This window comes from Emys orbicularis, chromosome 2 (assembly GCF_028017835.1).
Source record: "Emys orbicularis isolate rEmyOrb1 chromosome 2, rEmyOrb1.hap1, whole genome shotgun sequence".
In the NCBI taxonomy this organism is placed as follows: domain Eukaryota; kingdom Metazoa; phylum Chordata; order Testudines; family Emydidae; genus Emys; species Emys orbicularis.
Window position 1 is genome coordinate 11,416,006 of NC_088684.1, and position 27,312 is coordinate 11,443,317.

Genomic DNA, 27,312 nt, shown 5'->3' on the forward strand with positions numbered 1-27,312 from the left:
AGCCCAGCCCATCCGGCGAGAGCTAGCCAAGCAAAGCAGGGCTGCAGGCAGGGGGGGAAACGTGGTCTCAACACCTGCCATGCCCGCTTAGCAACACCTGCGGGGAGCAGAGAACTTCGCGGAGCGCGTTTTAAACTGGTTTCACTCCTGGCCCCAGCGCAGGGCAAAGATCTAAAGCGTCGTCTCCAGCCCGGGTCCCAGGATCCCTCCTCACACACAGCCCCTGGCTCAGCGGAGTCTGGAAGGGAAGCAAGACCTGGTCTCTTCTCCTCCCCCCCCACCTTCCCGCTGCTTCTGCCCCCCCTGGCTGATGGACAGGCTGAAAGAGCGAAGGGAGCTCGCCTGGAAAACCTGCACCACGTGGTGCCTGGCTCCCAGCAAAACCCTGCTAGGCTGAGTATAGTAGGAGCCGGCTGGGAGTGGCCACAGCGGGGGAGGGGACCGAGCCAGCGGGAGCGAGTCGCATGCGATGGTGCAAGGCAGGAGACCTGCGGGGAGAGAGACCAGGGGAGCATCAGATCAGTGCAGCCTCTTGCAGGCAGGGTGGGCGCAGAGCGGGAGCATAAAAAGTGCCTCGGGAAGGAGCGGGTTAATAGGAAAAAACCCACCCCATCCCCAGCAGCTCACAAAAGCCACTGCAGGTTGGTTTGCCTGGGGACTGTTCACCCTGCCTGCTGGGAGGACGGGAGCGAGAGAGATGGCTTGGAGCAGCGGCTTGATTTCCCCCGAGATGCTGTCAAGTCCTTGGGAGGGGGCGGAGAATTGCTCTTTTTAAAAGGCATTGGTCCAAGAAATCCAACAGCCCCAAACCGGGCAGGAGCAATAGAAAGTAGCAGTTTTGGGGTCTGGCTGGGGTGTGTGTGTGAGAGAGAGAGGGGGGGCGGGGGGCGCGACACTCCTGGCTCCTGTTGTATTTTCGGGGGATGGTTTCGGTGTCTTTTCCTGCCCGCCGCGATGCTTCACCTCCATGGGCCAGACAGGTTGATGGGCTTGTGTCTGCTCCGAGCTAGAGCGAGATCCAGCCAGGTGGGCTGCTGATTTCATCCACCCCGGGAAACGCCTCTGCTTTCGGTGGCCTTCTCCGTGGCCCAAGGGACCCGCTGGTTCATGCCCGGCGCTGGTTGACTCTGATGGTTTAAAGGCGGGAAGGAAGCGGCACCCCCGAGTCTGTTTCCCCCCGGCGAGGACAGCCAGCTTTCTGGGTATGCTGCCGAAAACTCACAGGCTAACGTCTGATACTGTCTCGTTCATAGTCGGGCTGGACTTCCAGATATTCTTCATGAGCATCGGCTATCTCCAGCCCCCTGACTTCAGACTGGCTCTTTCAGCGGGGAGCGGCTGAGGGCAGAAGCCATAAAGCGCCCGGTTTGAATTCTTTAGCTAGGAACAATTAATACAAAGTTGGTGTCCGCAATCCAACCCACCGGTGCCCGGTGAGTGGTAGGGGCGTGCTCCCTGCCCAGGGTATCGCTCCGATCCGTGTGGGGCACAGGACCTGCACCCACAGACCATCCGCCTGGAGCTGGCCTCCCCAGCCATGGAGCGTGGGTGCCTTGCACCAGCCTTCCCTTGAGGGCTCCTCTCACGCCTCCTCCCCGCACGCAACCAGTGGAGAGTGACAGTCCCGGGCAAGCCTCTGCCCCGCCTCCCCGGCACATCTGGCGTGCTCGCCGCTGCAGACACTCCAGCCTTTCCTCCCCCACCCTCTCCAGAAGCGACCCCCCCTTCCTCCTGGGCGGCAGCTCTCTCCACCCCGGTGCAGCCCGGCCCGAGGTCGCTCTGATGGGGATGCTGCTCCCTCTCCCCCTTCTTCCCCCTCTCTTCCTCCCCTCCCCCTCGCCAGTCTGAGAAGTGCTGAGTAAAGAAACTTGTAGGAGAAGCAGCAGAAATCCAACCTCCCCTTGCACGGTGTCTGCCTTGCTGCTGGGTGGCTTCCCCGCCTGGCACCCCCACCCCTATCCCCGTGCTGCTCAGCCTCTCCTCGCCAGCACTCGAGGACTGGTCTTCCCCTCCCCCCTTCCCAGGACAGTGGGGCTCGTCTCCCCCCCCCCCCAGCCCACTCCTGGAGGCAGCGGGGAGGGAGGCGCTGGTTTGCAGGCGCTAAGGGGGTGCTGTGGATGGCCCTGCGCACTGGGACGGCTTGGTTTGGGCAAGTCCTGCGTAGAGTTTCCCGGCTGCAGGGCACCTGGTCCAGGCGCTCCAGTAGCCTCCTGTGCCTGTCTTCCTCCCAGGAGCCCGAGCAGGGAGGCGGGGAGCAGCCGCCCCGGAGCCTTGGGAGCAGCCGCCGCCCCCTGCAGCTCCCCCCGGCCAGCTGCTGCTGCTGCACCCTGTCGGATCCCCGGACGGCCAGGGGGGGACATGGTCCCCTCACTCGCCCCTTGCTGGCGGCCATGAAGAGGCAGAACGTGCGGACCCTGTCCCTGATCATCTGCACGTTCACCTACCTGCTGGTCGGGGCCGCCGTCTTTGATGCCCTGGAGTCCGACAACGAGATGCGGGAGGAGGAGAAGCTCAAAGCCGAGGAGATCCGGCTCAAAGGGAAGTACAACATCACCAGCGAGGACTACCGGCAGCTGGAGCTGGTCATCATGCAGTCCGAGCCCCACCGGGCCGGGGTCCAGTGGAAATTCGCGGGCTCCTTCTACTTTGCCATCACAGTCATCACGACTATCGGTGAGTGCCCGGCCTGCCCAGCCCCGCACGCTCCCTGGCCTGGGAGTGATGCCAGGAGCTCCCAGAGCTGGGGGCTGCTGGATGCAAAGGGTTAAACAGGGTAGAAGTCGCTCAGGACCCCTTCCCCTCCCTATCCCTGTGGTGTGTAGCTAGTGTCTTTCCAGGGGCTTTGAGATGGCCCACCAGTCACCCCGAGGCGCAGCCTTTGTCCTGTTGCACCTGGAGCGTGTGTCTGAAGTTGGGTGAGGGGGTAGAAAGGGGGCTGGCGTTGGCTACCAAGCGAGATTCCTGCTCTCTCTGGGGAAGGGGAGGAGAAGGATAATAGACGCTAAAACTCTGCTCGGGAACCCCAAGGCAGGTGGCTGGGATGTGCAACCCATTCTGCTCTGCAACTCCTGGCGTTGCTACTTACTGTACCCTGGGCACTCCTTCACTTGCAAGCTTCAGAGACTTTGGGGGGGGAAAACTCATGCAAAGAGCTATTTGATGATGATGGCAGTGAAGCCTGCATCAGCTAATCATAAGTCTTCATTTAATCATGGGAAAAGTTGTCTCTCTCTGTTTGCAAACTGTGTTGGTAGTGGTGGGTGCTGTGCCAGGAGACGCTGAATACAGTTGTAGTTTCTATCTGTGGCTGTCTTGTTTACTACCCTTATTTTCCAGAAATTTTGTTTTGCAATTGCAGTGCCTGGTGCTTGAACAGTGGTGTGGTGTGTCACACCCGAGCCTGCATTTTTTGGGTAAACAATTAAACAAACATAAAGACAATCACTCGCCCTTATTCATTACCCAACTTCAAAATGAAGTTTCCAGAGACTGTCGAGTGACAATATGTTGACAAAGCTACAGGCTGTCATTTTGCAGTTCTATATTTCACCCCAGTAAAACTGCATGCTCCAAACAAAGTTTTGTTTCCTGAAATAAAAACAAGCAGGTCGACTACTAGAGGCTGTAATCTACAGATAAAACTGTCTAGCACTGTTGCTTTGGCCTGTATAGTGTTTACGTTGTTACTTGTTTTATACTAAATAGGCTGCATTTAATGAGGCAGCTGATATGTCCTTGTCACAGGACATGTTCCTCTTTAACATCTGTAGAGCTCTGAGAAGGTCACTTCAGCTCAGTGAATGGTTGATAGTGCATTATATTGAACAGGACATGAAAGAGCAGCTTACTGTTGTTAATAAAGACAGACACTATCTTTTGACTGTTTAGGGCTTGTTACAACAAATTTGCACATTACCACCTGAAGATACTGTCAGTTTTCAGCAGAATATCCACTCTCCTTTGAGCTGTCAGGAAAAAGTGTTTACTTACACCTATATTTTGACTTTCTTACCTGGGGCAGTGAATCATTTTCTTTGAAAGATCATCTGACAATGTGAAGCCTAGTTCTCTTTATGGAGGTGATGAGATTTTTAAGAGATAGTCTCTGCTTTTGTTTATCTCATTGATTAGTTTCCCCCCCACTGCCAGACATCTTTTTATGAATAGAAAACATAAATATTTCATAGGATGCCATGCAATATACGGTTATTGTGCATGCTCTATAAAGCTAGAACTAGATTCCTGTTTTGTTCAGTGGGATTTCTTCTCCCCAATTTTGCATCTTTTAGTTTTTTATTAGTGCCTATTAAAACATTGAACTATCTTGTCCGTATGGATTATTATATGATTTATATACATGTGTCCGTTTACTTACTGTACTTTGTATGCCTGCTGTAAACAACAGTTAAATATTTTCACAGTCACTAAGCTTTGCTGGTGATGGGTATGAAGGGTTGTAAATGAGTTTTTTTTTCTTAAACAATATTTTGCCTGGAAACAAACTAAAACTTGCTTTTGTTTCCGAAGTTGAGGAAAGTTGGATCAATGTTTTCCTTTGAGATACAATAGAAATGACTTAATGAAAAATACAGAAGAGTCCAATTTCTTTTGCTAAAATGAAGGCTGAAGTTTATTAAGTCAACAATGTCAGTTACACGATGCTTAGGTGTTTTCTAAAATGAAGAGTTTAGCTACGTTTAAGAAAATCAATAGCCTTGGACATGTACCCATTTCTTGCATTGGGTACCATTCTTGTCAGTGGGCTGAGGCACTTTGGGAAGTCAGCATTCTTTTAACATTACAATATCTATAGCAGTCGTCAAAGGCTGGAAGAAACAATGCAGTGGAAAGACACAACGTGGAAATACCTTAACAAGTATTTATAAGTATATTCTCTGGCAGGATATGTGATCAATATTCCAAAAGTTTATTAATAAATTAGTTACTATATCGGTCTTACTTTTCTTCTACTCTGTCTTTCACATAATCCATTCAAAACATAAGTTGCCCAGTGATGTTATCTTTTATAACAATTGTCTGTAAAAATTAGAGTGGCTGAAATATTGTGGATACATTACTTGTTCATCCAAAAAGATTAATTTTCCAGTAAAAAGCTTCTCATTTTCAATTTTGGTCTACTTAAGAAGTTCTTGGGCATTGAAAGGAAATACTAAAGCATTTTCCCTCTATGGTATTGTTTCTTATATTGTGCGGTAATATTAACTGTTCAGGTTAATCTTCTGTTGCTGTTCCTGTTTTTATTCTAAACTTGCACACATTGCTTGCATGCACATCTCATTCTTCCTTCAAAACCTTCCAGGTAGAATTCAAGAAGCACATACTGTTTTAATGAAGACGGCCCAGTCATTAAGTGCCCCTGTAAAATTAGTTCTGATGATCGCAATGACTATGTCAGCCTGGTAGAGACTATTTATTTAGAAAAAGGACCCAAATGAAAGCAAGATTGACTTGTATTTTTGAGCTTCATTTTGAATGTCTACTGTACAAATATGGTGCTGAATGGGACAGCTCCCTGCAGCAAATGTCCTGCAGTATCCACATTTTGCCAAATTTTGACTCCACAATAAAAAGAAACACAACTCATTAGTTCATCTTAAATATAGATCATTAAAGATCTATTTTAACTGAAGTATAAATAATTAAAAACCTTCCAAGTCAGTTGCAGTAGTAAGATTTAGCCAACTTTTTAATTTCGTATTCTCTAGATCATTTTATTTGTATTGGCTTGCAGTAGTAGTTAGTTGCTGGTCTGCGTAGCTTGTCAATCGCAGTTCTAAATAAAGGAATCTGAGAGTACCAAGTAAATGGAAAGAGGATTTTTATTCTTTACCCAGGAGATCTTCCCAAACTCAGATTACAATATTATTTTACTTCTGTTTTCTAATATCTCTAGCAAGGAATTAGCAAGAGCAAACATCACGATTTTCTGTAACCCTATTCTTAAAATTCAGTGGCAGAATAGAAACATCCTTTTTATTGAAGTTTTTGTCATGTTAGAATTATGAGAAAGTTTTCACATGGTCAAAGGAAGTAATCAGACACTCATGGCTCTCAACACTTACTGATTTTATTCAGGATTCTTCTCACTTCGTTAATATCAGCTCCCATCCACTTCCAGCTATCAGGCCAAGAGGATGAGAGAGAATGAATGAATCTGGTATTCCTTCCAGCTGTTTATCTTTTAAATGATACACTGTAGTTTATACCATTGAGTAAATTAAGAGTCTGGGTATTACGAATAACAATGCCAACTTTTGAAAAGAAATTCTGGTAACTTGTGACTCCATCTTCTAGGTTTACAGTGGTGAGAAAACTGTTTTTACTTAGGCAGGTGGTGACACTGTCAAAATGTGTTAGTAGTATAGATATGACTCCATCATTTAGGCTTTTAAGGGTGATAGTCATACTTGATTTAACACTACAGAGCCCTAGTAAACACTGAATATTTCTGAAGGCTTGTGTGGATTGTAAAGAACTGAAAGCTGTTTATGTTGCCCTAAAATGAACTAAAGCAATGAACAGATTGAGGATGTTCTTTTTTTGGAAAAAAGAAGTGACTGCATAAAGTAATGAGAGCCGAATGCAGACATGGCATGTGATGTGCAGAGGGAGTCTCAAAAGGGCTGGTTTTCTAGCTTGATGACCTTCTGACTTTTTGAACTCAGTCCACAGCCTACTGTGAGAAGAGATTGAAACACTCTGATCAGCAGAGATGTGGTGTTTTTGGAGAATGCTGTACAGTATCTGCAATACCCAGTAGATGATGCTTCCACTGATAGGGATGCTTTGCAAACAACAGATAGCTGCTTCACAGTGCGTTTGGCCCCAGATTTAAGAAAGCAGCTAAAAACACACTTAAATGCATTTCTGTTCAGGACAGCATTTAAGCTACTTACCCTCTCTATGCCTCAATTTACACATCTGTAAAATGGGCATAATAATACCTACCGCAGAAGGATGGGTAAGATTTGTTTGCTTAATTTTTGTAAAGTGCATTGAGATCCTTGTATGGTAAGGTCTTGGAAGTGATAGAACAAAGAAGTCCATGATTTGTCAGCCAACGGCTGCATCAGCAACTTGCCAGCAGCATGAAGGCCATATCTAACTTAAATAAAGGAGAGCAGATTGGAGCCACTCTCCTCTTTAATACACTTAGCTCAAGATGGAGGGCCACATGCACTTGTGGTACAAATGGGCATAGCTCCTTTGAAGTCAATGAAACTCTGCTAATTCATGGCAGTAGAGATCTGGCCCAGAGTATTAGATTGTGAGACTTGTAGTCTCTGTTGATTGCACCTTCATAACAATGAGGTCAGCCAACTTGCAGAACTCTGTGGATATGATCACATTGTACATGAACATGCAGAGTCAGCCACATTGTAGTACTCCAGGTATCCATACAACTGTAGAATAGGTTCAGTGAATCTTAAAAGGCCTATCTATACTATATTTCCAACTGCATGAAACCATTTAAAAATAGTTTTCTGCTAACGCAGTTGTGCCATCAATGTGGCCAGGTCACAACTTTGTTAACATGTTTTTAGAAACAATTCTTCAGTCTATTAAAAGAAAAATGTTTTTTTCATACTTATACCCTGTCCACACCATGCTACAGTCATGTTAGCAGGACCCATTTTAAAACGGTTTCCGAAGAAGGCTGAAATGTAATTTAGATTGATCTTAAACCATGTTTGCCCAGGATAACTTACCCAAGTTATATATACAATAATAGGCTGCAGTTGGGTTTCTGAAACACCCAAAAGTCCCTTAGCCTTTGGTGATTGTTGTCCCCAGAGCTCCTTGATACAAATCTGAGAAATGGGTGACTAATGTTATTATTATTATTTAGCATTTGGCGTCCTTTCTCTCTCTCTTCTCCTTGCCTTTCTGTTCCCTTTTAATTTTTCTTCACTTTCTTCCTTTTTCTATTTTTCACAAACTCTGATGCTCCTTGGGATCAGGGTCAGTTCTAGGGGCAGGCAAGCAGGGCAGTCACCCTGGGTGCCATCTTCCAAGGGGCTCCATACCTCTGCAATTTTCCCCCTCTTTCTTTTAATCCACTGATTTGTTGGCTGTGGTTAGGGCATCTTCTTTTTTTGGCTTGGTCACTGGGGATGGGGGGGGTTGTGAAAATGTTTTCTGCCCTGGCCGGCAAAATGGCTGGGGCCGTTCCTGCTCAGTAAATTTTTTTTTTCTGTGGAGAAAGAAAGCCCAAGAGCTTTTAAGTGACACTTTGTTTTTCTCTCTTGTACAGTCTTTGAATATACTCGGTTATTTTTCTATACTCATATCAAGTGTCTGAATTCCTTGTGCACCTTTCCTAGGAATGGCTTATAAGTGTCTGTGTTTGTACACCCGTACTTCACTTTGTGCAATAACTACGCAATGCCAAAACAAAATCACAGTATAAATTAAACGGACAAACTATCAAGCCGGTGTAAAGGAAGGAAAAAGAAGGGGAACAAGAGAAGGAGCAGAGGCATTGATGGGGAAGTTAAAAGAAGCAGGGAGGAAGAGAAATACGGGAGGAGGAAAAGAAGCTCAAGAGACAGCTCATTGGTTGATTTAACCATGGACCCGCTCTTGATCCCATTGAAATTAAAAGCAAAACTTCATTGATTTCAGTGGGATCAGGATCAGGCCCCTGTGCATACAGGACTTGAGCCAAAGGAAAGTTATCCAATGGAAAGACAGCCCTTGACCGAGCCCATTGTTTTTATTTCATCTGATCCTTGCTTCATGCAAGGAACTAAGTGTCTTTAACTCCTACCAAAGGCAATAGGAGTTCAGGGTGCTGGCTCCCTAGAGGAGGAGCTCATATCCTTGTGCTGGGGACCATTGTTTGGTAAACACTGATGGGTGTGATCAATGCTGTATTGGAACACGAATAACAAACATCATATATTACCTTGCATGTTCAAAATGCTCTACAAACATTCAGTAATTAACCCTCACAGCACTTCTGTGGGATTGGTAAATCTTGTAAAAAATCTCCTCAGTTGAGAGCTAGGAAGATTAAGTGACTTTCCAAAAGTCACACACTGCTTCACTAGCAGAGCCAGGATGGGAACTGGAGATGAGCTGGATCCAAAACCTGTTCTTATGCCTCCAAACCACTGCTGGAGGTGAAAGTGTGAAACTGTCTCATAAATCCACCCGATTTAGGCTTAATCAGTTTTTGCCTTTATTTGTACAATTTCAGAGAGAATTATTGTCAGACAAATTTATTGATGCCAGCAAATAATAACAGACAAGATGGAATAGGTGAATGGGCCCAAGTTACCACATTCTGGGCACTGGGAAGTTCTTTCACATTCCATGATGGCCGTTCCCTTCTCTGATCCCTTGGTCGAGTCCTTCAGTCCCATTCCTTCACTTTCTGCATCAGTGTTTTTTCCAATCTGAGCCTTGTTCACTTAGGTGTTTTAAACATTTCTACATTACAGATTACTTAATCTTTATCCAGTCGACTTTTAGCACATCACCCCTTGATTTTTTTAAGTATCCCGTACATGATGTATATGCAGACTTCGTTTACCCAACTTCTGCATTTTTCCTGGTGGTTTTGCACTTTTTGGGTCACGTCATTCTATGTCACTCTGTTCCTGAGCCTTCCCAGACAAAGCGTGTTTTATATTGATCATTACATGTTTGTGTAGCTCTTACTTACATCTTCCGGCATGACATATTACTCATCTCACCAACAATAACGTCATTTTAAACAAATCACTCATGCCAGGCAAGGCTTTGGCTGAAGTGTTACCTTGTCTATACTCGTTCCCTATACATAATTACAATTTATTAAAATCTAGCTAACAAAGCCCTTAATCTTACCATTTAACGGTTCTTCATTTTTATATCTCAATAGCATATTCAGTATGTGTTATCCTACTCTTTCCATTAATCTATTATGGGGTGGAGGCTTGGAAAACATGATGAATCTTTAATGTCAACATTTTTTGTCTCAGTTAAACATATGTTTTCAAAGGCCATTTTCATTCAAAGTCCAGTTTTGTTTGTGAATCATTCAAAAAAACCCCAAACCTTTCATTAGAAATTTTCATTGGTTGCATTTTGAGGGATGTCTCAATTTTAGGGCCTTGATATTTAGTTGTTTTTCATGGTACCACAACACCACACAGACTTTCCTAGTTTATATCCAGGTAAATAGTACCTCCCCCAAATGTGGGTATACCAAAGGCATACGTTCGTTGTGGGTTCGTGGTATTATAAACAAGCTTCTCTAACTTGGGTCTCGTGGTTCTGGATAGCAGAAGAATCTGTGCATGGAAATACAGCCATATTATATAGAGATGGGCACGTACTATTCTGTTTTATTATTATTTTGGGGAGGGGTTTTCAAAAGAAGGCTTAAAGAGCTAGGTGACTTTTATTGAAAATCCCAGCCTTTGTTATGATTGTGGTTGGATGAATTATCCGTCTTCCCCCTAATACAAGCTAGCCATCAAGGACATCTGCTGGTGATGCAGAGCTAATCAGTCATAGTCCTCTCTGCTTCTGACGTGAGCCAACAGGTTGCTACTGACTGCAGTACATGTTCACTGTACGCAGTAGATCATGGGTGGCACCCTATGCCTATATTACCTGGATCCTAGGACGTCTGGAAATTTAGGGCCTGATTAAAGCCCCCTGAAGCCAGTGAAATACTCCCATTTAGTTCAGTGGGCTTTGGATCAGGTCCTTATTCAACATACATTCCGTGATCCAAGGAGCCACATTCTGTAGCAGCCAAACTCCAAGAGAATTCTCTGAGTGTAATGCAAATAACAGACATTAAAAGAAGGGAACGCAAGCGATTTATTGACCTGTTGTTATGAGTTCTTGCTGTACAAGTGCAGTTTTCATATGCACTTTTCCCCCCCCAAACAAAGAAACATACGTGGTTTGCTGAGGTTGAGCTTATGTTGTCTTTGGAGTTTACAGCTAGGATTAGAGTGAACCTTTTTTCAAGGAGTGAGGGATTAAGCTACATATCCAACTTTCGACAGAGAGAAATCTGCAAGAAGAGCTTTGATGCTTATTTTTGCTGTTGTTTTAAAAAAATATTATGCATTCTTTCCCCATTGCCTGACAGTTAACATCCTCTTCTGATCAGCTGAGATAGTGGATTTTTTTTTTTAAAGCTTAATATGCACTTTCTTTCTTTCTTTCTTTCTGCTTCAGGAAAGAAAACACCCCTCCAAGTTTCTTGGCACTTTTTTTGCAGAATTACATAAAAAATTTTTTAATGTCGGGCAGATTGCCACAGGAGGCTTATGCAACATTCAGATGGTTAAGGGGCGATAAGCTCACTCTCCATTTTTAACTGCTTGCATTATCGAGATGATGTGGGCATTGCAATGAATGACAACTCCCTGTTAAGGGGCGCCTATGTATTTGTTACCTGTTAGGGTGATTAAGAGGGAAAGAATTTTATATTGTCCCATGAGTTGATTCCTGGATCATATCGAAGCAGCACAACTGAGAAGAGCATCTTGTAGAAGAGCACGCTCACTGTGGGGTTATAGGGATCTGACAGGCAGCAGATGGTCTCTTAGGCTCTGCCATCATTGAAAATGATAGCTCTCTTTGCTAAATGTGGCAGTCTCTTTGGAAAGGCGTGTTTTTCCTGAGACTGATAATACACAGAGTGACGAATTAAACCCACAGCAGCTAATTGTATAGTACAAGAGGTCAGATCAGGGCAAATGGTGCTGTCCCTCAACCTGCGGAAATTCTTAAAGCTCATATTGAAGGGAAATTGGAGAGAGAAATTCTATTCTCGAGGCAATTGGTGGTGCCAGCAGTTTTCTGTATGTCTCCATTATCCTATTATGAAGACATTTTAGGTCCAGGTGGTGGCATGCTTTATCCCCCCAACCTACCTTCTCTTTTAGCTGTGTCTACCAGCAATGTCCTAGTCCTATGTTTAAGTCATCACAGGCTGTTGCCATGGAAGTTGTGACACAAAGGCAGTATTTTAACAAATCTACAGAGGAGCTTTGCAGTTATCACTTTGCTGTATGTTATGATGGAAGTTTGCCGGGGCAGCAAGGATAGATTTTGTCTCCTCCTGCTTCAAAAGCACAGCCCTTTACCACCTGAGCTAAAGGAGAATCCCCAGTAGCTGTCAACAGTATGGGGTCTGTGGTACACAGGGGAACAGGCCTGATTTAATCCAGAGCAAGACAATGGTGCGTGTAGTAATAATAATTACAACAATTCATGAAAGCTCTGGTTTGGAATTTAAATGAAGTCCGTTGCAGAAACTAGGGACATTGTAGCAGAATTTACTCCAGTGTTGTGGAATACATAAGGCTATGAATATAAAGCTACTGTATCTGAAATATTATAGGACTCTCCATGAAGTAGTGATAGTTGACCTTAGTTTTGGAAGTTTGCATCAGGGAAGAACCTTGAAGTCTCAATACTTCTCTGATGTTGCTCTGAACTATCCAAACATCTTGTGAATATGCTTACTTGTGAGATTTCTGGTACTTCCTGCTTCTACTTGTGTAGGAATGTCCTTTCAGTGGTATTTGGGCTCTAAAAATAAGGCACATAAATGTTAATCAACTATGCCTGAACCCAAAAGAAGCTCAGTTTGGGTTTGATTTGAGTTAGGGCCAAGGTTTTGCAGAGGAGAGATTCTTGTTGTATCTGAAAGGGGTTGCCCATCTCTCACATCCAACACTCTTCTTGAAAATACATGAACCACTGTGCACCTTGCTACAGATCGTACCAAAGGTGGATTTTCTCTGGGAGGTTTTTAGCTTCTGCACCTTTGAACAATTATTGTTAAAATGAGATAAAGCTCATTTCAGGCAACAAATAGTTGAAACAATAAGTTCTCCTTCCTTCTGCCTTGTGCAAGGGACACATTTTGGCTTTGAATTCATGTCCAGGAACTGCTTACAGGCATCTGAGGGTAGAATTTGACCAAAATACTTCTGAAGATGTGTTCACTGATGTCTTGGGGAATCTGAGTTGTACACATGTGCATGTGCACGCATACAAACATACACACACAGCCTCCCTTCCCATGTTGCTTTGTGTGGTAAGAGATATCACAAAAAAGGAGGGAGATGGTAACTTTATCAGGGAATACCTGTCCAGTATCAGTTTCTGAATTTCCTTGTAGCGCCTTTGGTCTGCACACATGTGAGCATCTGGCCTTGGAAAGCAAAGGGCTTAAATACATGAATTGCTCTTAAGACAGATCATGACTGGTAATAAAAGGGCTATTATTTAAAGGGTACTTTCCAAAACAATTAGGGCTTCACTACCAATGCATTTGCCTTAATGACCACACTACGCCAGTCAGAGGAAACATTAGCTGATACCTACTTATGTAGGCCAACAGAGGCAAATTAGCTATATTACAAGCCAGCTCCTGAATGCATTGCACAACTCAGGGGCTATTTTAATGCTTGAGAAGCAATAGCTAGAAATGATTCCGAATGGCTGCTTTCTTGTTTTCTTCACAAACACCCACCCCAATGTGGCTTTTCATTTAAGATGCACAGCTCCTCTACTTTCTAGTAGCTAACACTCTGTGGGCCATATTGATCCCTGGTCTAACTCCTCCAGGGGTTAATTTGACCCTACTGTTGTAATATCCTCCTTGCAAATGCACCAGAGCCCGTTTATAACCCATGAAACAACTTCACTCACTCTCAGTAAAGGCTCACTGTGCTCCAAATTGGCTTTGAGCAGCTCCTGTTGTACTTAGGAAGAAGCTGGTGTTTTGATGAAGTATTTACTCTTAACCACTAGTAAGTGTACTAGTATTTCAGCCTTTTATGATGAGTTCTTAGGCTCGCCCACCTTATCTATGAGTTTCTATGGTAGGTCTTTCTAGTACATCATTCTCTTCCAGTTAGGCATTTGCTAGCCTACAATGGAGTTGGGGTGTTTACCACCTGTGAGCATGTGGTTTTGAATGGTTTAGTCAACCTCACGTATTAGAGCAGACACAGTTGACTGGAAGGTAGCAGGTATTGGTTGGCACAGCTGCCATCTGAGGGCTAGAGTTTGGGTGTCCCCGTGTGTCTGGGTAAAAGAGAGGGGCAGGGATGGAGCCCTTCCTTTCCCTGAGTAAGTAAGGTGTACATTTTTAATGGTGAGCATCAGTACCCATTGGAACAATTTGCCAAGGGTCGTGGTGGATTCTCCATCACTGACCATTCTTAAATCCAGATTGGATGTTTGTCTAAAAGATCTGCTCTAGGAATTCTTTTGGGGAAGTTCTATGGCCTGTGTTATCCAGGAGGTCAGACTAGAGGATCACAATGGTCCGTTCTGGCTTTGGAATCTATGAATCCTCACCAGCACAGAGGGAGACAAAGGCCAGGGCTTGTGGTCCATTAGCAGAAAGCATGGGGATAACTCAGCCAGACTGCACCCCCGCATCCAAAGTAGAAATGGCCTGGTAGGTTATGCCACCCTGCTTCTCTTCCACTAGAAGCTGGAGGCTGGCTGTTTGAGAAGTGCTCACTTTCACAGGCTGTAGCTGTCGGCCCTCATAATCCTGCAGTTCCAGTGCGCCTGGAAGCATACTGCCTGCTTTTGTCCTCTGCATGCAGTGCTTCAGTACCTGCTGCTTAGGTGCTTCATTTCTCCATCCCCCTCCTGCAACGTGCAACAGCCAGAATACAGCCCTTGGTCTGGTAAAATGCTGCTGCTGTCCAGAAGAATACTGAATTACTATTCAAAAGTGACCAGTTCCTCTAAGAGCCCTTTCCCAGGAAGGAATCAGAGTGTTTTTAAAGTATGTCTCAAAAATGTGGTTATGTAGATTTTTCTCCCCCTGAGTGGTTTTTTTTATGTAGATGGAGGGGTACCATTGTGTTAACAAGTCATGTGCTTGTTTGGAATTGATACTGATCAGTTAAGGGATTGGGACTCTGGGCACTATATGCTAAATATCTATTTCATCTTTGTATAGATGTACAGTGGCTTCCTTTGGCGTTAATACAATACAGGTGCAAAAGAGCTCAGCACATTGGATGCATGTTGGGGTTTGGGCTCTTTTGAAAATCTGGCCTTAGATGTCACCATGGGAGCTGCTGAGTGCTGGGGCATTTTACAGACATCAGTGTGGGATGGTCAGGGAAGATGCATGGCACCCGCATCTTTAAGAACACAGGTTTGTTCAGAAAGCTGCAAGCAGGGACTTTCTTTCCAGAATGCAAAATAACCATTGAAATGTTGAAATGCCAATAGTGATCCTGGGAGACCCAGCCTACCCCTTGCTCCCAGGGCTTATGAAGCCATACACCGGACACCTGGACAGCAGCAAGGAGCAGTTCAACAACAGGCTAAGCAGGTGCAGAATGGTGGTGGAATGTGCCTTTGGCCGTTTAAAGGGTCGCTGGTGTAGTTTGCTTACTAGGTTAGACATTAGTGAAAGCAATATCCCCATTGTTATCGCTGCCTGCTGTGTGCTCCATAATATCTGTGAGGCAAAGGGTGAGAAGTTTACACAGGAGTGGGGCTTGGAGGTGGATAGGCTGTTTGCTAATTTTGAGCAGCCAGATACCAAGGCAATAAGAAGAGCGCAGCATGGATCACTACATCTCAAGAAGGCTTTGAAAACCCAATTTAGTAATGACCCACAGTAATGTGCACAGCTTCTTGAGTTGTGCCTTCCCATACCATGAACCTTGCTGTGCCTGCTGGGTTTCTGTCTCCAGAAAATCCCCTCTGTTTCCTCAGTTTTCCTGTACCTCCCCTTCCCCCTCTTCTCCCATGGTGTGAAGTAATAAAGATTATTTAATTCTCAGGACCTAGAGTTTTATTGCACAAACATATTGGAAGTGAAAGGTCAGAAAAAGGATGCAACCTTGGACCGTCGGTAGAATAAAATTTGGAGGGGAAAAACACAGTAATCTTGTCTTTTAAATACAATGATCTTTGACTGCCAAGCCCACTGTATGTGCACTTTTATTGCTAGTAGCCTCCCCCAGTGTTGAGTGGAAGGAATATAGCTTTCCCCTGCTCATCTCTTGGAATGTTTGGGAGAGAAGGAGGATGGTGATACAGGAATGCCATTCTTCAGGGGCTGCAGAGGGAGTCTAGCCTCAAGGTGTTTCTCCTGAAGGTCAACGAGATGCTTCAACATGTCTGTTTGTTCCTTCAGAATCCCCAGCATCTGCTGCTGCATGCCACACTCATTCTCCTGGGCTTCTCTCCTGCTCCCAATGTCCATGTCCAGTTTTCAGAGAGAGAAATCCTCCGTGCTCTCTGCTTGGTGTCAGCTGTCCCAGAGGTGTTCATAAGCTCATTAAACATGTCATCAAATGTTCTCTTTCACCTTCTTCTAATCTGGGACAGCCTCTCCACTGGCGTGGAGGACGAGCTGAAGGCCACACTTTCAGTAATAAGACATGGAAAGCACAAAGCAACCATGGTCAGTGCATACCCAAGGGAAAGAATCTGTTCAAGAGTGGCTGAGATTAAGTGTACTCTCAAGTTAGTTTCTATGCCTTCTTCTCAAGGCACTATGAGATCCTGAGCTTGCAGTGGAATTGACTTATCGATTAGTCCCACCACCAAATGCTAGCTTCTACTTACATGTCTCAGCCCAGTATAATGTCCTTTATCCTCTTTGCTTCCATTCCTATGCCTCTCTGTCCCCTCGCCCCCTTCCATCAACCAGAAGGAGTGGAATAGAGTCATCCATCCCCTCTTGATGAAAAGAAGGGGTCTGATATACTAGGTCAGATTCTGATCTTGGTTACCTCATTGTAAATCCAGCCCAACTCCACTTATCTCTGTGGAGTAACTCTGGATTTACATTGTGGTAAATGAGTTCAGAATCTGACCTACTGACCCTAAATTTTGAAGACAGCCCCCCTCTGAATTTTACAGTGTCAGTACTGGCTCCTGCAGCAAATGGGAGGTTAGGGAGCTGTCTGCAATGCCTAGAAAATGTTCCCAGACACAGAGTTTTCTTTAAAAAAAATATATATATATATATTCTGTAAACAACAAAATCGATACAGTTCCATATAATTAATTAAAAATTGTCTTTCTCTACATCTCACTCTGTGCAGTTTTCAGCACTGTGGTGAATGCAGAATTCCAGGGGCCTCGCTACAGAATTTAGGGCCAGTATGTAATAAGCAGGACCTTGGACAGAGGATTTGAGAGAGGGAGAGGCTAGAGACCAGAACGTGCTTTTTCTCCCAAAGGGCATTCATGGAACAATGCATGTTGACCAGCCCCACACAAAGAAACTGGGAAGCAATAGTGTTGGTATGAATATAACTCTAAACGGCATATAGTGTTATGGACTAATACCCTTGAACTAGCTCTTCAACAGTTGGTGTTTCCGGTGTCATCGCCACTTCAGTGGAGTCATTCCTGATTTATACTGGTGTGCGAACAGAATCCAGGTCAGAATGTCCAGGAGAGGATGGGCTTCTAGTTCTTTGCATTCTAAAAGTTTGGTGTTCCTGAGCTGTTATTCTGCTTGGAGGGCTCCCTTGCAATCCTTGTGGTGCCCTGAGGAAACCCCCTTTCCCCTCCTATATATATTTCACTCCTCTCCTCTCTCACTCTCCATGCCTTCCATCTCAGCCATTGCTGTTCTAGGCATGGGAGACTTCTAGAAAAATTTGTCCAAGCTGACCCTCTATCAACCAGAGGGATTAGTTGTGGATGAAAGCAAGGTACTCCTTTCCCTTTCCTCCCTTTTCCATGGGCATCAACGCCGTTGTCAGTTCAGGGAGCAAGAGAGTCTCCTGTTGGCCCTTCAGTGCTGATTAACACAGTGCTAATTAACACAGAGAGCCTGCTACAAAACTTCTCCATGGAAGTTATGTTATAGTTAAAAGAAAATACCGGTCCATTGGCACTGAACCATATAAGGTATGTAAGTAATATGGATCAAACTTGTGGGCCCGTCCATGGTCTCCTTGGAATGGCGAGTCTTGCTTACATGCACAGTGGTGTGTTGATCACTAAATGGGACATTCTCAAGGGATTTTCCTGCACCACATATTGACAGGGACTTTGAAGACATGGGTGTCTTTCTACTCTGGAGGACTGAGCATAAATTCTCTACTAGAATCAGGTGGATCAACAATTAGAATCATTCACTCAGTTGATTCTCTGAGACTGAAAGCGGTGGGCTGTGGTGGTTTTCAGTCCTTTTAGTTTTCTGTATGTGTATGTACCAAGGCATGATAGGGGAGGCCAGAGCAGCTTTTCTTAGTGTTATTAAAACAACATACATATTCTTTTATACAAAAGCTTTTAATATGACTTGCTCCATTTGTTTCTCTTACAAGTTGGGGTACGATCTTTGGTAGGCCCACAGCCTTTAATCTTCAAGGGGAGAGAGAGGGTTTTTGTCTCCTCTCCCCTGCCCTTCACCTCCCAGCTGCTGCAGTCCTTGATATAAGTTCTGCTGCTCAGAGTGCCTGAGGCATGAATAAAACCTAGGCAACTAGACTCCACCTCCATAGAGCCTGTGCTCAGAAAGAGAGGCTAAGAGGGAAAGTGCTGCATGCAGGGTGCTTCTGATTCCCATCTCACTTACATCAGTGTAAATCAATTGACCTCAGGGGAGTGACTCCAGATTTACACCAGTGGGAGAACAGTATAAAGCCCAGTGTGTCAGAGGGGCAGCTATTTGTGGGTAACTTCCATGACCATGCACAAGGAAACACTGGGAGGGAGAGACTTCATTGGTTTCAAGGCTCTTTGATCTTTTCTCTGCTCCTAATGGGGTGTCCGTTTGTAATATCACCTCACTTTGATTCCATCTATTGATTTACAGAAAAGAGTCTGAAGGGCAGACCTTAGTCTGAACAGCATCCCAAGTGTGGGTTCCCTCCAGATTCTCTCCCCAACTGCAAACAGATTTCCCCACCCCCCTCCACATAGACTTGCTTCCTCCAGCTGCCAAGCACACTCACAGGCTGCTGTGACGTACACAGCCAGCTGGTTAACCTGGAGCCCAACAAGCTGAGGGCCAAGTCCTGAGATCCTTGGTTAGGCAAACTCCCACTCACTTCATTTGGTGGCAAAGCTCATGGAGTAAGAGGGACGCTGGGCTGAGCAGGAAGAATGGCCTAGTAGTAGCTGGGGCACAGATGCAGGAACCCTGGGTTCAGTTCTTGGCTCAGCCAGAGGCTTCCTGGGTGACCTTGGGCAACTCACTTCATTTCTCTTTCGCGGTTCCCCATGTGTGGCTGACACTTCAGAGATATATTGTGAGGTGCTTAGATACTGTGGTAATGGGAGCAAGATGAGTTTCTAGACAGAGAGGCAGGATGCTGAGGGAGCAGGGTAGCACATGTAGCTGTGTAACTTATGATTTTGCTTTCTACGTACTGCACCGTTAATGTCTGATAGCCGTCTGTGCAAGGCCAGTGGCTGTTATTGGAGGCAGAGCTGTTGCAGCATGCAGGGCCGGCTCTGGCTTTTTTGCCGCCCCAGGCAAAAAAGCCTCCCGCCGCCCCTGGCGGGGAGCGCAGCAGGGGAGGGCGCTGAGCCCAGCTGCGGCCCCGCTCACCCCGGCCAGCCGGAGCGCCGGGGGGAGGGCGGCGAGCCCGGCCGCGGCCCCGCTCTCCCCAGCCGGCCAGAGCGCCGGGGGGAGGGTGGCGAGCCTGGCCGCGGCCCCGCTCTCCCCGACTGGCCGGAGCGCCGGGGGAGGGCGGCCCCACTCTCCCCGACCGGCCGGAGCGCCGGGGGGAGGGCGGCGAGCCCGGCCGCGGCCCCGCTCTCCCCGGCCGGCCGGAGCGCCGGGGGGAGGGTGGCGAGCCCGCCGCGGCTCCGCTCTCGGGCCGGAGCGTCGCCCCCCTCCAGGTGCCGCCCCAAGCACATGCTTGGTAGGCTGGTGCCTGGAGCTGGCCCTGGCAGCATGTTCCAGAGGAGAGACACACTATGTGCTCTGTCTGGAGGATGTTAAGAACTCCACACAAGAAGCCATTTGCATTGCACAACAACAAGTTTTATTGGTCCTTCAAAACCTATGAAGAAAGCTGCCTGTTCTTGAGTGCCATCCGCTAGCACTATATCCTTATCTAATTACATACAGACAGATATGTCTTTGTTGGAGATCACTCCTGTAATGGAGGAGACTTCACTTCCATTCTTCCTTATGTTGTTGTTTCCCTTAAACTAATATAAAAGTCATTCAAGGCTGGACCAATGGACCTTAGGACTGGGGAATAAAAAGTCAGCTTAAAGACATCTTTGCCACCCTGGACTGGTATTAAGTGTTTCTTGGCAGGACCAGAAAATCTGGCCCTATGTATTTTGGTTACAGAAAAGTTTCATTACACAGAAAGATGAAATAAAACCAAAAGCAAATACAGCAAAGTGCTTTGAGCATGAGACAGCGTGAAGTAGTAAACATGCCAATGCAGTCCTGCATCTGTTAGTTGTACTGAGAAGCAATGCCTGGATTTTGAGACTGATAAAGAGCTTTGTTTCCTAGTTTTTCTTTTGAAAGTGTTATAGATTCCAGTAAACTCTAAACGTAGTGGGATTTTCCAGCTGTCACTCGTAGTGATTAGTTGTTTACGTGGATCTGTTGTTATTATTATATGTAGTATTGCCCAAAGAGCCCCATCAGAATCGGGCCCAATTATGCTAGGCACTCTACATAAAGCAAGACACAGGGAAACATTTCAAAAGCTTGACTTAGGAACCCAAGTCCCATTTAAAAAACAAGCGACTTTGGCCCCAGATCCTCAGATATTTAGGCATCTAACTCCCATTCCACTGACTTTCAATGAGACATAAGCTCCTAAGTGCAAAAGTCACCTTTGAAAACTGGACTTAGACTCCTAAATCACGTAGGAACTTTGGAAAGTGTTATCCTAAGACCCTGCCTTGAAGGACTTACGATCTCTTTTGAAATGAGACAAGAGTGTGTGTTAAAAAGGATGGGAAAGGGAAGCGAGCACAAGGGGAATGATAATAAGTTCATGTCATTACATAGGCTACTTTGTTCCAAATCATTTGAAAGGTGTTTTTTTTTTTTACTTAAATATGTAAATATATGAAATCAGCTCTCCCTCACTGCCACTGACCCTCGTCATCACTGGCTGGCAGGCAGATATCTTGTACGTGTCGCAGTAGGGGTGGGCATTGAGGAGGGATTTGAAGAAGAGGGCAAACTTTGTTGCCGTCCAGTTTTGCTGACATCAGTGGAATAACAGCAGCAGAGTTTTTAGGTTGGAGACGGTAGTGTAGCCATACAGATTAAATCACGAAGGTCTATGGTGCGTAAGGAGCTGTGGGAAAGAACGCGTGGAGACATTTGTGGGAGAAGCAGACCAACGGGCATTGACAGCTGGCATCGTTGGCAAAGCAGGTGGGGCAATGGGTTACCTGATGAGAGACAAGATGGAGGCGGAACCACGTAAGATGTTGAAGGTGATCACAAGGAGCTTGAGGGAAATGAGGGAGCCAGGTGCGGGATTTCAAATGGGGAGAGAAAGGTGATATTGTTAAGGTGACAGGTAAGGAAGGTGATTTTCACTCCTCTGTTTTTACTTTTGGAAAAATATTTCCTACTGGTGTTCATATGTTAGGGTGACCAGATAGCAAGTGTGTAAAATTGGGACAGGGAGTGGGGGAGGGTACTAGGTGCCTATATAAGACAAAGCCCAGAATATTGGGACTGTCCCTGTAAAATCGGGACATCTGGACACTTTATCATATGTCTGCCTTTGCTTGTGACCATTCATGTGGCTGGAATGATCAGAATGGAAGTAATTTCTTTGATTTTCTTTGATGTTTTCCATGGTAAGTGAGAATTTCACACCTGAGTGCCATTGCCTGCAGGTGTAGAATATCACCACTTGTGGGAGTGTCAGTTAGAACCAATTATTACTTGTCTGACCTGTATTAAAATGCCTGTAGGACTAGTACTTGCACAATGGAGATTTTTCTTCTTTGCATGCTTCTGATGTGCAAAGTTCTCTGCTTTAGGGATCTGGATGCAGTGCTCATTCAGAGAGTCTTAGAGGGCCACAATTATTTTTCAAGCACCCAGAGGTGTGTGTACCTGTAGACTTACAAGACCAGTGCATGGTTCCCTACCCCAAAGAGGTAATAGACTAAATACAACATGACCCAACAGGCGAGGGGAAGGGAATGGAAAGGACACACATGACTAAGAGAGGAGGGATGTGGTTATTCAATAAGGCAACTGTACATGCTGATGGTCATTTATTGACCTGTTTGTGCCCTCCACCTCTCGTCTCGTAGGCAAGATGGTGGAGGTGAGTTTTTAGGAGGCGCTGAATGTGGACCATAGGTGCTGACTCTGTGGGTGCTCCGGGGCTGGAGCACTCACGGGGAAAAATTGGTGGGTGCTCTGCACCCACTGGCAGCTCCCCACCCCAGCTCACCTCCGCTCTGCCTCCGTCTCCTCCCCTGAGCGTGCTGCGGCTCCGCTTCTCCCCCTAGTTCCCAGTGCTTGCCGCTGCAAAACAGCTGATTCACGGTGGCAAGCGCTGGGAGGGAGGAAGGGAGGAGGGGGAACGTGGTGTGCTCAGGGAAGAGGAGAGGCCAGGGCGGGGATTTGGGGAAGGGGTCCAATAGGGGCAGGGAGGGGGTGGAGTTGGGGTGGGGACTTTGGGGAAGGGGTCCAATAGGGGCAGAGAGGGGGCGGAATTGGGGCCGGGACTTTGGGAAAGGGTTTGGGATGGGGGCAGGGCGGAGCCGGGGGGGGAGCACCCACTGGTGCCTGGAAAAGTTGGCGTCTATGATGTGGACTAATGAACAGACTTGTGCTGGGGGAGGGTGTGTTGTAAGTGTAAGGGGCAGAGACATAGGTGAGCCAAAGACTCTCTCTGCACTAGGAAGATTAAAACCCATCATCCTCCAGGAGTGGAGGTAATAGTGGAAGATGCAGTGTGGACAGGGCACAGGCATTTATGCCCAAGTATTCTACACTAGACTTGATTTCCCTATCAAACTTCCCACAGTTGCTGGTGTAACCCACACACCTCCTGGGTGTGCTGTTCTGTCCCATCTAGTGGCATTGAAACCACTTAGGGAGAGTTAATGAGTCTGCTCTACAGCCTTAGCTAAGAGGCAGTTGGCTTTTAGCTCATGCGGTAGAAGCTCATGCACTAAGCTCCAGAGGCCCCAGGTTTGATCCTGCCCACCGACGACCGGGATCCATCGGTGTTACAGTGGCACCAGTGCAGCTCCATGGGTGGCAGAATTCTTGTTGACAGAGTACTGGAGCTTTAGGTGACTTGGTCGTTAAAATTCTGGTGGCTGATCTACAATATTGCTTCTACCATCGTTACTAGTGATGGAGCTATATTGGTGATACCAACAGTAGGAAATATTAGAAAGACAATCCTCTCTCAGAACAGGGTAAGGTGACATGGTAATAAAAGCATCAGAGTTATATATCATGAGCATCCTCTCCTGCAACCATTGCAGGAGCTGCACAGGGGGTGAATTATGGGTTCTAATATTCCTCGCCAAGGCCAAATGCTGCTCATAGACCTTAGCTAGAGTTGTGGGCACTCAGCAATTTGGGTGTTTTAAGTTGGGCACCCAAAAATGGAAGCAGAGGCCACTTTTAAAAACACATGGCCTAAATGTATTGGTGCTTCAGGTTCTTTGTTGGTAAAGTGGGGATACTGATACTTAAATCCTCCGCAGTGGGCTTTGAGATCTCTACATTAAAAAGCATTCTACACTAGAGTAATAAAAACAACCATAGAGTGGTTGTTTTTTTTCCTTGTGAGATAAAGAGAACAGAATTTCCCCCCGCCCCTCATTGAAAGGAGCTACCCCAATCCCTCCTCATGACAAGATTGTACTGAATAAGAATTTCCAGGTTAGTACACGGCCCAGCCCCAAACAGTATGGGGCTCAGTTGCTGTCATTACCAAGTCAAAGCTAAGGCAGCCTTGCTGCTTGCTTCAGGGATTGTGTATGTGGAGCACGTTTCGGTAGTGTTCTGAGTTAACAATTTTCCTTCCTCCACACTGCCAGTCATTGGATTTTCTTCATTTTAGTGATTAATTGCTCTAAATACTCCTGCGCCTGGTCTGCAAGAGTACAATTTCTGAGATGTGTTTCATTTGAACTCGCAGTGAAAATGCAAGAGAATTTGGGGGAGTATGCACACCCACATGTCGCAAGGTAGAGATGGTTGCCAAAAGGACACACAGTAAAAGAACAGTTAGTTCTTAAACAAGGGTATAATCTAATAAACCAAAAGGAGAAAATTATATATTGGAATATTTAGTTCCTTCCCCCCCCCCAACATGTTCACGCCATGACTAAAGCGTCTATTAAGTATATATAGGCATCTGTGCTTCTAAGAAAGGGAGTGTGTGTGATTGTTTGGGAATCTCTGTGGAATGAGTTGGAGGCTGTCACTCCAGTTCCTAGTGACCTGGTCTCCATATCAAAATCCACTGTATTACCAAAAAAACACTGTCCTGGCTGGCACGAATCTGTGCATCTCATCCTCAAATGGTGCCCCCTGTCTTGGCAACTTCAGTAAAGGGGCTGTGGTTTGAATGAGGACGGAAAATGGGTTACTCTCTCATCCTGCACAGTGGTGCATGCAGGTCAGGGTTAAGTAAGACATATTGGTTAGGATGGGGTTCTCAACCTTTTCTATACTGTGACCCCGAGTTACAACTGAGGAAAAATTCCAGGGCACCTCCATGCATAGTTTCATGACCCTCAACCCATCTAGCTATATACAGAGGCAGAGGGTGGTCACAAGTTCTCTGGGAGTTGGGACCCCCAGGTTGAAAGCCCATACATCACTGCTGCCCATGGTCTAGCTGTTCTGAGGATGCCTGCTGCCAACACCAACAATCTGGTACCATTTACATGCCCTACATTCACTTTCAAAAGTTATCACAAATGTTATTGGGTGTAAACCTATTTGATTTTGCTAAGCATTGATGTATTTGGCTGTGTAACGGTCGGATGGTGTGCCTCCAATGGCCCTTCCTGCTGAAAACAGCTCTCTTCTTTCCAAATGCTTTTACCCCGGCTTGACTTAAGAACTCAAATGAAATGTTAATTGCTTTACCAGCAACATTGTTGCAAAGCAAAAATACCAGGCTGACAAGCAAGGAACCCTGCGGTCTGGTGCTGATAAGAGAGAACAGTCTATGTAAGTCCATGAAAAGTCAATGGCTCCCAATGATGCTAGGACAAATTCAAAAGCTGAAGGAAAATCACTCAGTAATCAAGTACCTTTTTGGTTGCCTTTGTTTGGAGCTAGCAAGGGTGACTGGCATCTCAGGCTGTGTTAACTTCTGCATTGTCTTGCAAGAGGCTGCTGGCTGGCTTAATGCAGCCTTTCGGCATCCCTTTTATTGCAAATGGCTAGGTAGAATGAAAATGCAAATGACAGGAAAGGGATCGGCCTTTTGGGGGATGGATGAGTTACAGGGTGTCAGGAGCAGGATATACTATGTGTGTGTATGTTACTTCTCCTCCCAGGTGTGGACATGGCCGCCACATCTCCCTGTAAGCAGGATCAGAGCCACCTTCCATTCATGCCCATGGGATTTAACCATATAATATGCTGATAGTGTCAAATATTACTCCCAGACGCTAGGTTCAGATTTGAAGGAGATGAAGGTGGAGCCCAAGGCCCTGGGACTCCTTCCCAAGGATGTTGGGAGGAGTTCAACCATTGCCATGTTCAAGACCCGCCCCTTTCAACAGGGAACAAAAGAAAACACATGGCTTTGGGAGTCCCACTGGGCCAGGACTCAGGAGTTGTGAGTTCAATTCTCAGATCTGCTGCAGTTTCCCTGACACTGGATAAATTACAGAATCTCAATTTGTCTCAGTTCTCCATCTGTCAAATGGGCACAATAGCATTTCCCTTCTTCCACTCATTGTCTGTCTATACAGATGGTAAAGTCTTCAGGACAGGGATTATCTCAGACATATATACACCTCTACCCCGATATAACGTGACCTGATATAACACGAATTCGGATATAACGCGGTAAAGCAGTGCTCCGGGGGGGCGGGGCTGTGCACTCCGGCAGATCAAAGTAAGTTTGATATAACGTGGTTTCACCTATAACGCGGTAAGATTTTTTGGCTCCCGAGGACAGCGTTATATCGGGGTAGAGGTGTAGTATGTACAGTGCATAGCCTCTAGGTATGTGGTTAGGGCCTGTAGATGGTACTGTATAACAATGATAACAATAAGTGGGAAACCTAAATGCTCATTTAATCAAATTAACTAATTCATTATTTATTGTCATCAATCTCCTGGTGCATGAGCAATTCAGTCTTTTAAAAAAACATAGGATGATTCTCTCCTAGGAGGGTTTAATTTGCAGATGAAAATGGAGTAGGGTGGAACATTCAGAATAACCCCAACAGTTAGAAAAGCCTACTGACATAATGTATAACTCTTTGAATTGCTGCTGTATTGTATTATCTTGCATCATACAGTGTGCTTTGTACTGTAATGAACTAGCTAGACTGTATACATGCAACTGCTCTATATGTGTGGCATAGACCTATAACGCTAATGGTGAGTCTCATTTGTAGCAGGGGGATCTGGGTTCTATTCCCGCTGTTGCTATGAAGTTCCAAGAGCAACACAGGGACAAGCAATACCGTCCCATGTGGCCACAGATTTGTTACAATGTTGATACATTTAACAATATGTACAACACCCATCACAACATGTCTGTGACACTGTGTGAGTTAATTGGCAACACTTAAATAATAAGTAACCAATAATTAATAATTACACCGTACTGGCCTGATGATTTGGGCTCAAACAGGCTATCTTCAAAATAAAATCATATGGACAAAGAGGATGAGAAAATGAATCCAGAGCAGACAAACCAGCGAGAAAGGGGAGATAAACTGAGCTGAGTAGAACCTCTTCATATTGTTAACTGGGAGAAATGCTGTGACCTACAGTACGAGCAGAAAAGGCCTCAGACACAACAGGAAAACTGCATTGCCACTGTGCAGAGGGCCAGAGAACAAAGAATCCGTGCTGGGTGGGGGTGGGGGGCGGTCTCCACACACCCACATACTGCCAACTGCTAGATCTTGGCAGTACTTATCTAGTCTAAGCATACTGGGAACATAGTCATTGAATCCATGCATAGCGTGGATCAGCTGAGTCAACAATACCACTAATTGAGGAGAAGTGGGTATAGCCTACATCCCCTGCAACTTCCCCATTCAGGAAAGTAGTGGCTGCATTTAATTTTTCTTACGCTATGCAGAGTATGTCATTCAGTCATTAGACTCATTCCCTTTGTATCACAATGCTGGGTTGACTCCATC

The 27,312-nt window shown here is 45.7% G+C and overlaps 1 protein-coding gene across 1 annotated transcript in view; it reads left to right on the forward strand.

The window, feature by feature from the left end:
- The first annotated feature begins 2,117 nt into the window (after nt 1-2,117).
- KCNK9 (potassium two pore domain channel subfamily K member 9) overlaps nt 2,118-27,312 on the forward strand; it is a 125,536-nt gene continuing 100,341 nt past the window's right edge. Inside the window, exon 1 of the mRNA XM_065399987.1 lies at nt 2,118-2,673. Within this exon, the coding sequence (XP_065256059.1) occupies nt 2,118-2,673 (556 nt within the window). The remainder of the gene's footprint in view (nt 2,674-27,312) is intronic.